Source organism: Anopheles nili, chromosome 3 (assembly GCF_943737925.1).
Source record: "Anopheles nili chromosome 3, idAnoNiliSN_F5_01, whole genome shotgun sequence".
In the NCBI taxonomy this organism is placed as follows: domain Eukaryota; kingdom Metazoa; phylum Arthropoda; class Insecta; order Diptera; family Culicidae; genus Anopheles; species Anopheles nili.
Window position 1 is genome coordinate 68,521,165 of NC_071292.1, and position 13,295 is coordinate 68,534,459.

The window sequence follows — 13,295 nt, forward strand, 5'->3', positions numbered from 1 at the left end:
AGGATTTGGAGGTTCCTGAACCATGGACAGAACCGTTGGATTGTACGCAGCAGGGCCCGAGTGGGTTTCAATTCAACAAGTTATTAAACAAAATCGTTGGCAGTGAGGATCATCTATACATAAATGTTTTTACGAAGACGGTGAGTAGCGTTTGTAGAAATATCGTTTATTAGTTAAAAAAATCAACATCTTACAATTGGCAAACTTAACAACCGTCAACGTCGCTTCAAAATAATCGCAAGAGATAATAATTATTGCTTGATCATGCTTCTCTCGTGGAACCGTTTGAAGCGTCTTATCTTGGTGTTACGAAGCAAAGACACATCCCATGGTCTAATGAACATGAAATGTATCATGAAATTGTTCCCAAATATATGTATTGAATCGTCGTTCGTCACACATTATCTTAAATTTAGTTGAAACCAGCAAAATTGGCTCCCGTAATGCTGTGGATTCATGGTGGGGCATTCATGCGCGGTTCCAGCGGTACGGAAATGTACGGACCGGATTACCTCATTCAAAAGGACATCGTTTTGGTCACTTTTAACTATCGCATTGGGGCATTCGGTAAAGAAGGATGACTTTTCATAAAGGCACACCAGCTTACTTATTCAAAGGCATGGTTATCTTGCAGGATTTCTTTCATTCGAATCGAAAGAATTGGGTATTCCAGGCAACGGAGGCTTGAAGGATCAGCATGTAGCGATTTGTTGGGTACGTGACAACATCGCCCGCTTTGGTGGAGATCCTGACAACATCACCCTGTTCGGAGAGAGTGCCGGTGGATGCTCCGTCCACTATCATATGGTGTCGGATCGTTCGAAAAGGCTGTTCCAGCGGGCGATTGTGATGTCCGGGTGTACGTTGAACAATTGGTCCACATTGCCGAGGCGTGGCATGGGCGAAAGGTTGGCCAAGGCGCTGGGCTGGAATGGGCAAGGCGGTGAATCGGAAGCGCTTAAAGTACTGTTGGCTGCACCAGCGGAAGACATCACCACGTTCCAGGACCAGTTGCTGACAGCAAATGTTAGTAATGGAAACAGCAAGTAGTACACATAGGTACCTGACATTATTCTAACACGCCTTTCGCTCGTGTAGGAGTTGGAAAATCGCATCCTATTTGCCTTTGGGCCAGTAGTTGAGCCCTACGTCACGGCAACAACCTTCATTCCCAAGAGTCCACTGCAAATGTGCCGTGAAGCTTGGAGTAACGAGATCGACATCCTGATCGGTGGCAACTCCGAAGAAGGATTGTTTTGCTTAAGCACCATTAAGGAGAATCCATCCATCATGGACAACCTGAAGGATTTCGAGTATCTCGTACCGCTGGAATTGGAGCTGGAACGTTCGTCCCAAACGTGCCACGAGTACGGACAGAGACTGAAAAAGTACTACTATGGTGATACGAATCCGTCGTTTGAAAACCGCAATGGTTACCTAACGGTAGGATTACAGCGTTGAACTTTGATTCGATTTAAACTACGATTAAGCCCACTTTTCATCATCACTAGCTTATGACGGATAAACTGTTCTGGCACGGTTTGCATCGTACCATCTGTTCGAGGATTAGTGCCAAGAAGGAGGCAAAAACGTTTGCGTACCGGTTTGCGGTCGATTCCGAAACGTACAACCATTACCGGATCTACTTCTGCGATCGCAATGTGCGCGGAACGGCCCATGCTGACGATCTTTCGTATCTGTTCAAGAACGTGTTCAGTCCCGTTCCGGCTCCAGATTCGTTCGAGCACAGGACGATGAGGACGATGGTGAGTTGTGGGTAGAAAGGATGTTTGTTCACCGACTTAAGTGTCCTTTTACAGGTGGAGCTGTTCACAAATTTCGCCACTTCAGGTACTCCAAACGGTGGCATAGTTGGGTCGATATGGGAGCCGGTTGGAGAAAAAATGGGAGTTTACAAGTGCCTGAACATTAACAACGATGGTTTAAGCTACATTACCCTTCCCGAGGCTGATCGGATGAAGCTTTGGGATTCATTATACAAACAAGAACAACTGTACTGAGGGACTGAGCTGCAATACTGAAGTGTTTGAACTATTGTTTTAACTGTACAGCTTCTAATGATACAAATCGATAAAAATTTTCCGAGGGATTGAAAATTGAACGAAATGCATTTATTTTATTTGACAAGTTATAATACCCATAAGAAAAATGATTGTGTATGTAGGTAGATAGCATATAGCACCTCTATAGTTGCGTAAACTATAAAGTTGTATTTGAATACTTTGTTGTCTTTTGATCGACTCGTGGTCTAGTTCTGCGTTAACTTAAGTTGATCGATTTTGGTGCCCGCCAGAAGACATATTTGCTCGGGAGTAGCTGGCACCTCTGTGAGAAGAAAAGCAAAAAGAAAATACGTTCATACGGTATGAAAAAATATAAACAGCAGATTTTTGGCACAAAAAACAACACTCACCAATGGGGTACCACTCGTCGGAAAGACCTGCTTGCTGGCGTGCCGAATTTAGGGCCATTCGTAGAGCAAACAGTAACGAAACAGTCATGTTTAGTGCTGGTTCGCCGGTAGTTTTAGAACGCAGTACAAAGTTTTCGTTGTGTGTCCGCTGCAAGAACTTCACGCGGAAGTCCACGGGGATATCCTTTGCTCCCGGAGGCTTGTAGTTCCAGGATCGGTTCGTGAGCAGCTGACCGGACTCGCCACTGTAGACGAGCTGCTCGGTGAAGTACAGCCCAATGCCCATTACAAAAGCTCCCTCGATCTGTCCAATGTCGATACCCGGGCTAATGCTCTCACCGACATCTTCGAGCAAGTCAACGCGCCGAATCTGCACGTTGCCGGTGAGAATGTCCACTTCGAGCTCGGAACATGCCAATCCCCACACGACGTAGTGCTGCATCTCGGTCACATTGTACTGGTACAGTGCGCACAGGTCAACATGCTGCTGATGGCACCGTTGGGTGATCGTCTCCCACGTCTCGCCAGGATGACGTTCGCGTACTGGATCGATGCGTTTGCGTAGTATCTCGCAGGCCATCTTCACAGCATAGCACGCAGCATCACTTGTCATACTTCCACCGGATACGATCGCGTTAGGAGAGGTTATGTTGGCCATCGCTTTCACCCGAATCATGCTCACCGGGATACCCAAGGTACGGGCCGCCACTTGGGTGATTTTTGTGTTCACACCTTGACCCATATCTATGCCGCCGGAAGTGATAGCGACGGTTCCATCCGCGTGGTAAATCGACACCAGTGCGTGAAGCGTTCCGACGAAGTACTGTGGATATCGCATCGGTACGATCGCGATGCCTCGTTTGATCCAACGATTTGTCTCATTGTACCGCTCAATCTCACGCCGACGTGTCTCGTACTCGACGTCTGCGGAGAATATCGGCAGCAATTCACGGATCTTGCTATCTTCGGCGAGATTCTGCATGCGAACTGCCAGCGGATCAAGTTTGAGCCGATGCGCGATATGCTCCATCAGGTTCTCGGCCATACTGATGCCTTCGTTCGTTCCAGGACCCCGACAGTACGTGGAGCTAGCCGACTCCGTCAGCACGCTATGACCAAGCACCTTCCAGCGGCTCGTGTCGTAGCAGTTGCGATAGAAGAGAAACGTGACTTTCTCTACCGGTTCGTTCAGACTGCAACCGGAGTCCTGGTAGAATCGATTCAACAATCGTTGAACTCGTCCTCGCTCATCAACCTCGATCTCGTAGCGACTAGCACAAGCCGACCGCTTCCCGATCGCCGCCATGTTGTCTTCGAGGGTCATGATCAACCGCACCGGACGTTGGGAAAAGTGCGCCGCAATAGCACAAGCGGAAGCGATCTGAGACGCGCGTGATATCTTCGATCCAAATGCACCACCCAACCGACGTATGCGAAAGTTAAGGCTATTTTCGGGGATGCAGAGAGCTCGAGCTATCGCTATCTGGCAGATGTCAACCCATTGCGTTGAGCTGTACACGTCCATACCGTCATCGATCGGTACGCAGACGCACTGTTGCGTCTCCATCGAAAGGTGGTATTGGCTCGGCAGATCAAAGCTGCCCTCAAGCCGTATCGGCCCGGATCCACTGGCGTATCCTTCGCCCTCTTGAACCTCATCGCTTGGATGAATGCGATCGGTGGCTTCAGCTCTCATCACATCCTGCACGGTGGGTAGAATGGGTTGATCGTCCTGCTCGCTGTACTCGATATCCACCAACTTTGCTGCTCGGTACGCGTCTTCGAATGATTCCGCTAATATGACACCTATCGGTTGACCGTGGTAGAGCACACGAGTGCTGCAGAATATCTCCTCCACCTCGTTGTTGCCCAACTCAACCGGCATGAAGTTGTTGGTGCCGGGAATGTCTTTCGCGGAGTAGAACGCCACAACTCCGTTACGGCTAAGGGCTTCGGTCGCATCCACTCGGAGGATAGTTGTGCGTGGTTTTGTCGCCAGTACGAACGCTCCAAAAAGTTGTTCAGGCAGGTTTGGTATGTCATCGGTGTAGTCCGCTTCTCCAGCGGTTTGCGATAGTCCTTCCACCTTTGGCATGTTTTTCGTTACGGGCCAGTTGTCTTGTATAGTGTCGTACGACTGTTGACCACTGGAAAGCATCCGTTTGGGGAGTTCTGCTCCGCTGGCATAGAAGTGGCTGATCGATACACCTCGCTCCTGGGCGATACTGATGATCGCTCGGTAGAACAACGCCAACGTGAGCTGTTTGCGGTACTCCGGCGTAGCATCGGGTGCTTCGAAGTTGGGTGTGATTGTGTTACCTAGCAATTCAAGTGCCGCCTCAAACGTAGACTCCTGGAAAATGTCCTTCCCGACAAGGAAACTCTCCAGTTGAACGGCGTGCGTAAAGCCTGGTGTGATACCACCGTAGCAGATCGATGCGGTCCGTAACTCGGACGTTTGAAATTGCAGCAGAAAAACAGCATTCACGTACGCGTGTGCATTTTGTGCCCGTGGCATTATTTTGTAAGTGCGTAGAACGTAGTGGGCAGGATCCAGCGGATACAACAGCAGATTTAGGATGATTCGTTTGCTCATATTCATCGACAGATATTCTTCCACCGTAACGATCTTTGTAGAGGTGGTTGAGGAGGCTAAAAATGAAAATAACACGTGTCAGTGGGTAGATCAGCTTATTCATCTTCTTCAGCTAACACTTTACCGATCGTCAAACGGGCGCCTACTCCTTCCAGCAACAGATATACATCGGAGGGAAACTCCCGGTGCTTGTGCTTTATGCTAAGGTTACCGGCGATGGTACCCACGTTTCGTACCGGCACATTGGCGATCAAGTCGAGGTGTTTCACAATTTCACGACAATACTCGTATCCGTTTGTGGTACTGGCCTCATTCAGGATCTCCATGAGCTCGGACAGTGTAACGTTTGCACCGATGACCATTGCATCATTGAAGTAGTTAACGCGCAAATCCGCTACAGAGCTTATGTCGATAAAGACCTCCAGGTCATCCGGTCGACGGTATACGCCTGCAAATCGACGGCATAGGCGTTAAAAGTATGGCAAGAAATGAGGAATTTTAGCGACCTACCTGTGCCAGTGTTGCCGGCCACTAGCATGTACGATCGTGTACCGATCTTCTCGAAGATTCTGAAGATCGTCTGCACATTATCCACCTTATACCACTCGCGATCCCCAGCAAACGTTAAATGAATGTCGTTAGCTTCCTCGCATTGGGCCGCCATCGAGCATACCCCGGTGCATGGTTTTCCTTCCTGGCTTTTCGAACAGATCCGTGGCACGTCCTCAATATCCTGACAGGCAGCCAACAGCGCTGGAGTTGCATCCACAGCCAATGATTTGAACGCATCCAGTATTGCCCGATAGCCGGTGCAACGGCAGATGTTACCACCGAACGAATTCTCAACCTCCTCCATGGTGACCTGACCGTTCTTCGTCTCCAGCAGGCTGTACATGTTCATGACCATCCCGGGTGAGCAGAATCCGCACTGGGTTCCGTTGAAGTGCGCTAGTCGACGCTGCGTAGCATGATAGCCCTTTAGCTTGTTACCAACACCCTCGATCGTCACGATATCTAACCCATTGCAGGAGAACAATGGGTAGAGACACTACAAGTGGACAATCAACATTAGCTTAGGTACCACAGCCACTTGGGGTTTGCACGATTCGTACCGAATTTACGGCCCGCGATGTGATCTCCTTCGTGACCGGGTGTTGTCCGCTGATGTTGACGATACAAGCCCCACAGCCACCCTCGCGACACATGAACTTGGTGCCTTTGAGCTGGACATGGTACCGCAGAAAGGTTCCCAACGAGGTGTCAACCGGTACAGTACCACTGTTCACTGAGGAAGGACATCAGGAGGAACAGAAAAATGGAATTAAAAAAAACATGCAATAACACAGTGGGGCTTATTCAGTGTATATGAGATTTTTCACCATAACCCCTTCGATCACACGCACACAAAATTATCTAACCACCCTTTCATGAACAATATTTTATCACCACCGTGGAAGACAAACCATCGAGCGATTTATCGCAGCAAGATAAGATTCGATTCGTGCGCACCTTTATGCACCTTCCCGTTGATGGTGAACACTATCTGCATGGTTGTTTGGTTTCTCAGGCGCGTGGCCTAACGATCGCGTTCTAAGTTAGAGCGTACGGGCACAATGTGTTTTTTTTTCGAATGGCACCGAGTAGGCGATTCGAACGATTCGAAAGCTAACGAGAGACTAAACCTGTGGTTTCTCTCGACGCGGGTTCGCGGATTGCGAGCGTTTTATAGTGCGGGAGCTCGAGCGCGCAGTTCCTTATCAAATGGCGATGTCGCTCGCACGCAGCTTCACGTGGTGGTCTTTTCTTTTATTTGCGCGAACCGCGCGCGATTCGCGCTCACTTACGCGGCCGTGTTGGTGCTATCGACGGCATTGTTTCCACGTGAGCATAATTCAAATCATCGGCGATTGCGTTGCGTTCTTCACCAACCGGTTCGCCGGGCGTGTTTCAACCAGTTGGCAAATATGATTGGAGATGATTGGACATTTGGCAGGTTTTAATTTATGGTGGGGTTAGCTATGTCGAAGAGCAAAATTATGGGAAACGCCCGTTACGGAGCGTGGGAAATAACACCATTTTTGTGTTCTGTTAGAGGAAACGTTTTGAATAGTGCTCTGAGTAAATGTAACTCTAAGCAAACTGTATTATCTTTAAAAATTGAAATCGGATCGAGTTTCCTAAGATGAAGTGAAAATATAAGCTCGTTTGGGGTAGAAAATTCGACTTGCATTTAATTCACAGTGCTAAGGAAGATAAAATAAACACAAAAAAACGTCTATCGAATTCGAATGCACAACAAATTATTTACAAAACGATTTCTTTATTGGGTTATAAAATCGCAAGTTCATACAATTACCATAACATACCCTCGTACCATTTACTAGACAACAAACTACGCAATCGAGCGCTTTTATATATGTTAATGCGGAAGTAATACATTAATTCAGTAGATATTGTTCCACGGAGTTACCCGCCATCAGATACACCTGATCCGGCGTAGATGGAGCCCCCATCGGCACCCATTCGTTTGGCAAACCTGCATCCGTGCGAGCTGCTAGTACTGCATTGCGCAGAGCACAAAGCACGGAAATGGTCATGTTCATCGCCGGTTCACCGGTGGCTTTCGAGCGCAGTACACCGGTAGCGTTGCTGCTGTTCTGCAGGAAGCGCACCCGGAAGTCAATCGGGATATCCTTAGCTCCTGGTGGCTTGTATGTCCAGGTACGGTTCGTCAACAGGGCACCCGTTTGTGGATCATAAATGAGCGCCTCAGTCAGATAATAACCGACACCCATGATAAACGCACCCTCCACCTGACCGACGTCAATACCGGGGCTCAAGCTCTCGCCGGTATCCTCCAGGATGTCAACACGACGCAGCTGAACGTTGCCGGTCAGCACGTCGATCTCCACCTCGGTGCAAGTCAGACCCCAGATGATGTATGGCTGCAAGTCCGATGCCTTGTACATGTAGATCGCACAGAGGTCCACATTTTTGTAGTAACTATTCTCTACGATCGTCTCCCAGGATGCGTCCTTCATCTCCTCTCGGATTGGCTGCATGCGCTCTAACAGGATTTCGCACGCCTTCTTTACCGCCTGCAATTAGAGAACAGGGTTTTAATTGTTTCCTTTCAAGCACTCTATCTCTTTTCTTCGTTTGTCATTTTTATTCTAATCAAACCAAGGATCATAACACTTACAAAGCAGACGGTCTCGCTGGTCATACTTCCGCCGGTACAGATAGCGTTCGGTGACGTCATGTTGGCCGACGGTTTGATGCTAATTTTTTCCATCGGAATACCCAGCACATAGGCGGCGACCTGGGCAACCTTCGTGTTCATACCCTGACCCATTTCAATGCCACCGTGCGTGATGACCACGGTCCCGTCCGTGTGGTAGATCGAAACAAGCGCATGAATATTTCCAAAGTAACCTAACGGGTAACGCATGGGCGTGATGGCAAGGCCACGTTTCTTCCAGCGGTTTTCGCGATTAAACTGCGCTATTTGCTTTTTGCGCATGTCATACTTAACATCCGCGCGGAACTGAGGCATCAACTCGTACATTTTCAAGTCCTTTGGCATGTTAGCCATACGTACGTCCAGCGGATCCAGTCCGGTAGCGTGGGCTACATGCTCCATGATGGTTTCCACCATAGCAATGCCCTCCGTCGTACCAGGAGCGCGACACCACGTGTTACTGGCCGAGTCCGTAACGGCCGCCTTAGCCACCGTCTTCCACGCTTTATTGTCGTAGCAATTGCGGAAAAACTCGGCACAGTGTCCCATGGACTCGTTCAAGCACGATCCAAAGTCGTGGACGTACTCATTGTGCAGCTTCGTAATTTTGCCATCCTTCTCGACGTCCACCTCGTAGTTGGAGATGACTCCGTACCGCTTACCGATTGCTTCCATGTTGGCCTCGAGTGTCATCACCAAACGCACGGGTCGACGTGTCTTGTGCGCTGCCAGAGCTGCCGCACAAGCTACCAAGGTGGCCCTGGTTCCCTTACTACCGTATCCTCCACCGAGACGGCGAACATACAAATTCAGGCTATTCTCAGGAACGTTCAGCATCTTGGATATGGCGATTTGTGTGAAATCAATCCACTGGGTGGCCGAATACACATCCATACCGTCCTCGATCGGAATGCACACGCTGGTTTGCGTTTCCATGGTGTAATGGTATTGGCCTCCGATTTCGAAGCGACCTTTCACCTTGATCGGACCTTCAGGGGCAGCCTCAAACTCCTCACCGAGCGTGCTATATGGCATCTCGTGCAGACGATCGTTGGCCTTGGCAAGCAGCACATCTTTAACGGTTGGAAAACGGGTGACTGACGTTTTCTCGTACTGAACCTTCACTAACTTGCTGGCTCGGTTGGCCAGGTTGAAGGTATCGGCTACCACAAGTCCTATCGGTTGGCCGTGATAGAGCACTTTCTCGCTGCAGAATATTTCCTCGTTATGTGGACCCATAAAACCCTTGAAGTTCATAAAATTATTCTCTCCAGGGATGTCCTTCGCCGAGAAGAAGGCAACGACACCGGGAATTTTCTAAAAGAGATGAAAATTTTACATTGTAAGAGAGGGGGCAAACCATTGTAAGAGAGGGTGGCATTCAGACACATACCAGCGCCTCCGAAGCATCGATATCGATAATTTTCGTCTGAGACTCCGTTCCCAAGACAAACGCGGCATACAGCTCGTTGGGAAACATGGGGAGATCGTTGGCGTATTTAGCCTCACCCGATGTTTGCAATAATCCCTCGATCTTAGGAATATTCTTAGTAAGCGGCCAGTTGTCCTTGATGGTATCGAAAGACTGGGTACCAGAAGAAAGAGGACGCTCGAGAACCGTTCCACCAGACTTGAATTCGTTCTTGACGGATGCGTTCAATTCCGGAGCGATATTGAGCACAAACTTGTAGAACAAAGATAGGGCCAGATTCTTCCTATATTCTGGAGCTGCGTCGGGAAGTACCCAGTCGGGGTTCAGCTCACTGGCGAGGATTTTGAGGGCCTCCTGAGTGGTCTCGTTGGTCAGGAGGTCCTTTCCCTTTAGAAATGCTTCCGTCTTGACGGCATGCGTGAATTGCGGATCGATTCCTCCGAAGCAAATGTTGCTCGAGAGGATGTTAGATCCGTCGAGCTTGAGCAGGAACGCACCGTTGACGTACGCGTGTGCGTTTTGTGCACGGGGCATGATCTTGAATGAGCGATAAACGTTGGTAGAAGGATACAGAGGAGGCAGAATGACATTCAAGAGCAGCTTCTTTTTCATGTCCATAGCCACATACTCGGATGGTCGAACGGTGGATGTTTTTCCTTGGGACTCCACTGAAAACGAATTGAAAGATCAATCATGCATAGTTCGAAGCATTTGGGGAAGGAAAACTTACGAATGGTCAGCTTAGCGTCAGCAGCTTCGAGGATAAGGTACAAATCGGAAGGAAACTCTCGATGTTGGTTCTTGATGCTGAGGTTTCCCGCGATGGTTCCAGTGTTGCGAACCGGAACGTTTGCTATCAAATCAATGTGACGGATCATGTGTTCGAAATAGGAGAAATTGTTGTTCTGCTTTGCCGTGTTGGCCAATAGTTCCATCAGCTCGGTCAGCGAAGTACCTGCTCCGATGGTAACGGAGCTTCCAACCGAATTGGCACGCAACTCCTGGACAGCATTGACGTCGATGAAGACACGGATCGCTTCGTCCCGTCGGTACACACCATGAGCGGTGTTTCCTCCAATAAGCGTGTACGGTTTGTCTCCAATGCTTTCGAAGATGGCAAAGATGTCACTCACATTGTACACCTTGTGCCATTCTTGTTCTTCATCGAAACTCATATGAAGTCCTTTTTTGGGTCCGTTCTTGGTAGCAGCACTGGCACATTTTCCAGCGCACGCCGAACCCGTTTTGGGGCAGATTTTGGTAAGATCCTCGATATCCTGGCATTTCTGCTTGAGCTTGGGATCGGCGTCAACAGCCATGGCCTTGAATGCGTCGAGGATCGGACGGTAGCCGGTACAACGGCAGATGTTTCCGCCAAAGGAGTTTTCGATCTCCTCCATGGTGACCTGTCCTTTTTTCGCCTCAAGCAGACTGTACATGTTCATGACCATGCCAGGCGAGCAGTAGCCACACTGCGTACCGTTGAAGTGGGCCAGCAGCTTTTGGGTGGCATGATATCCGCTCTGCTTGTCTCCGATGCCCTCGACAGTTGTAACATCCATTCCATGGCATGCGAGCACTGGAAACAAACACTGTAAGGGTTGGATTGAAGAAGATGTGAATGAAAAGCTGATAGGGGAAAAAAGGAGAAGTGCTTACGGAGTTGACAGCATAGGAGAAGACATCTCCGGTGACCGGATGAACGCCACTCAAATTGACGACGCAAGCACCACAGCCTCCTTCCAGGCACATAAACTTAGTTCCACTAAGATGCGCATGGTTACGGATGAAGGTGTTCAAAGAGGTATCCACCGGGACACTCTTCGAGTTGACTGGAAAATATCAATATTGCATGTTAATATCACTGCTTCATAAGCTTCTAGCGTATGGTTATAAAATTGCTCATGCAACCTTTTTTTGTGTCTTTCAAATGTGTGCTGCCACCTTTGCTTATCTGTGGATGTCCGTTAAATTAGACCAAAAGTACGATACTCACTTTGATAAGGTTTCGCATTGATAGTGAAAAACACCTCCATCATTGAGCTGATATTAGAACCGACAGTTAGATTGTCGTTTTGTAACCAGGTAATTACACAACAGCAGACAGAACAGTAGCAAAACGCTTAACGGACCTTTGCAATTCACAACACGGTACAGTTTTTGTAAAGACAAATCTAGCAGAAACCCGCGTTTGATTCCGCAAATGATTCCGGAACTTAGTGAATTCTTATCGTGATGGAATTTTTCGAACGCAGTAGTTCCAATGACACGCAACAATAAAAAATGGGTACTAGATTGACTTTTAACAATTCACTGGAGGATGGAAGCACCGCAGCGATACGCTCACTACGACTGATCGTGAGCGAGTGACGAGCTTCCGCGAAGATTCCGCCAGTACGCAGGCCAGATTCGCGACAAATCGCACCGCACGCGACGTTATCAAGTTGATTCCACTGCAAAAAAGTGCTCCGTCACCTTGAACAATTATTGTGGACGGAATGGGTGTGAGGGCGTGAACATCCAACGTAATAGTAGCATGGGACGGAGCACCCTCGACCACCGGTAGATCTGCCGTTGTACCATTTGTTCGGTAATAGATGATATCTGCCTTGCAACACTTTGAAATACGCCACTTCCAGAACCGTTGCTGAATCTGATTCATTTACTGAATCCACCGTTGGATTGTTCTTTTTGTTATTATTCCAACTAAGGGATCTATTTACTGTGCCATTGAATTTAAGTGCACTAGCTGCACGATAAATGACTGAGCACTAGGAGATATAATTTGTAGTGCACTTAAGTTATCATGTGAATGAAATCTAAACTTATCTATTACGATGTTTTGTGTTTGTAAACATTACATAGAAATACGATATGTACTGAGACTTGTTCTTCTTTCAAGGCAATAAAGAAAAAAGACGTTTTATGTTAAATGTTCAAAAAATGGTCTAAACACATATCTAATCGATCATGCTTTGAGAATGCGTCCAACATGACTCATAGAAAAAGTGTTGTTGAAAATAAAAATAAAATATGACCTCCTCCCATTGGTCCATTTCTGCCATCTCATGCAGGTTTCATCTATGAAAAGTTGTCTCACCACTCACCGTTGTACTTCTTTCCGTTGATCGCGAAACTGATCTCCAGCAGAACCATTGCACGGCTAACACTTGAGAGCAGCGTCAATAAGAATTGAATGAATGAATGTTTCGAACAAAAAAAGGTTCCAGCCGCCCAAAGATTGGTCCCAGTTTTCAGCTGCTCTGTGGTGCGGCAACTAAAGTACAAGGTCGTGGTCGCGGATTTTGACGCGAACACGCGATCGAAACTCTCCACAGCACGCGGTTGTGTCGATGGTGTAGTGCCGCCGAAAGGAATACAGCACGCATTTTCTACACATTCAGTAACCATGAAGAAAAATACACACATTACCATTGGCTTTTTTTATCGACACGCATATTTTGGTTGTAATTTGTATTTTAGAGTATTAGAAGTCGTGCCGCACGCGAGCGAACATATTTTAGGGGTTGATTTGCGTTGAGAACAACGGGGGTAGGTCTTTTCCGAGCAGCATGGATGTCGGTTGGAGAGA

At 48.1% G+C, this 13,295-nt stretch overlaps 3 protein-coding genes across 4 annotated transcripts; 1 reads left to right on the top strand and 2 right to left on the bottom strand.

Moving 5' to 3' along the window:
• Positions 1-428: 428 nt before the first annotated feature.
• Positions 429-2,031, top strand: LOC128726070 (esterase B1-like). The gene is made up of 5 exons (XM_053819851.1): positions 429-567; positions 635-1,026; positions 1,099-1,443; positions 1,512-1,766; positions 1,821-2,031. The coding sequence occupies exons 1-5, from the start codon at positions 444-446 to the stop codon at positions 2,019-2,021; spliced, it is 1,317 nt and encodes a 438-aa protein (XP_053675826.1). The 5' UTR covers positions 429-443; the 3' UTR covers positions 2,022-2,031.
• A 217-nt stretch (positions 2,032-2,248) lies between these two features.
• Positions 2,249-6,579, bottom strand: LOC128725236 (aldehyde oxidase 3-like). Its single transcript, XM_053818961.1, has 6 exons — positions 6,540-6,579; positions 6,143-6,315; positions 5,541-6,078; positions 5,155-5,478; positions 2,435-5,086; positions 2,249-2,346 (listed from the first exon to the last, which is right to left on the bottom strand). The coding sequence occupies exons 1-6, from the start codon at positions 6,577-6,579 to the stop codon at positions 2,270-2,272; spliced, it is 3,804 nt and encodes a 1,267-aa protein (XP_053674936.1). The 3' UTR covers positions 2,249-2,269.
• A 779-nt stretch (positions 6,580-7,358) lies between these two features.
• Positions 7,359-12,859, bottom strand: LOC128727148 (xanthine dehydrogenase/oxidase-like). Of its 2 annotated transcripts, none has more exons than XM_053821022.1 (6): positions 12,811-12,859; positions 11,363-11,535; positions 10,434-11,295; positions 9,665-10,371; positions 8,233-9,588; positions 7,359-8,128 (listed from the first exon to the last, which is right to left on the bottom strand). In XM_053821022.1, the coding sequence occupies exons 1-6, from the start codon at positions 12,857-12,859 to the stop codon at positions 7,469-7,471; spliced, it is 3,807 nt and encodes a 1,268-aa protein (XP_053676997.1). In that variant the 3' UTR covers positions 7,359-7,468. The 2 variants fall into 2 exon arrangements, with proteins under 2 accessions (XP_053676997.1, XP_053676996.1); XM_053821021.1 differs by lacking the exon at positions 12,811-12,859 and adding an exon at positions 11,700-11,739.
• Between the last annotated feature and the right edge of the window lie 436 nt (positions 12,860-13,295).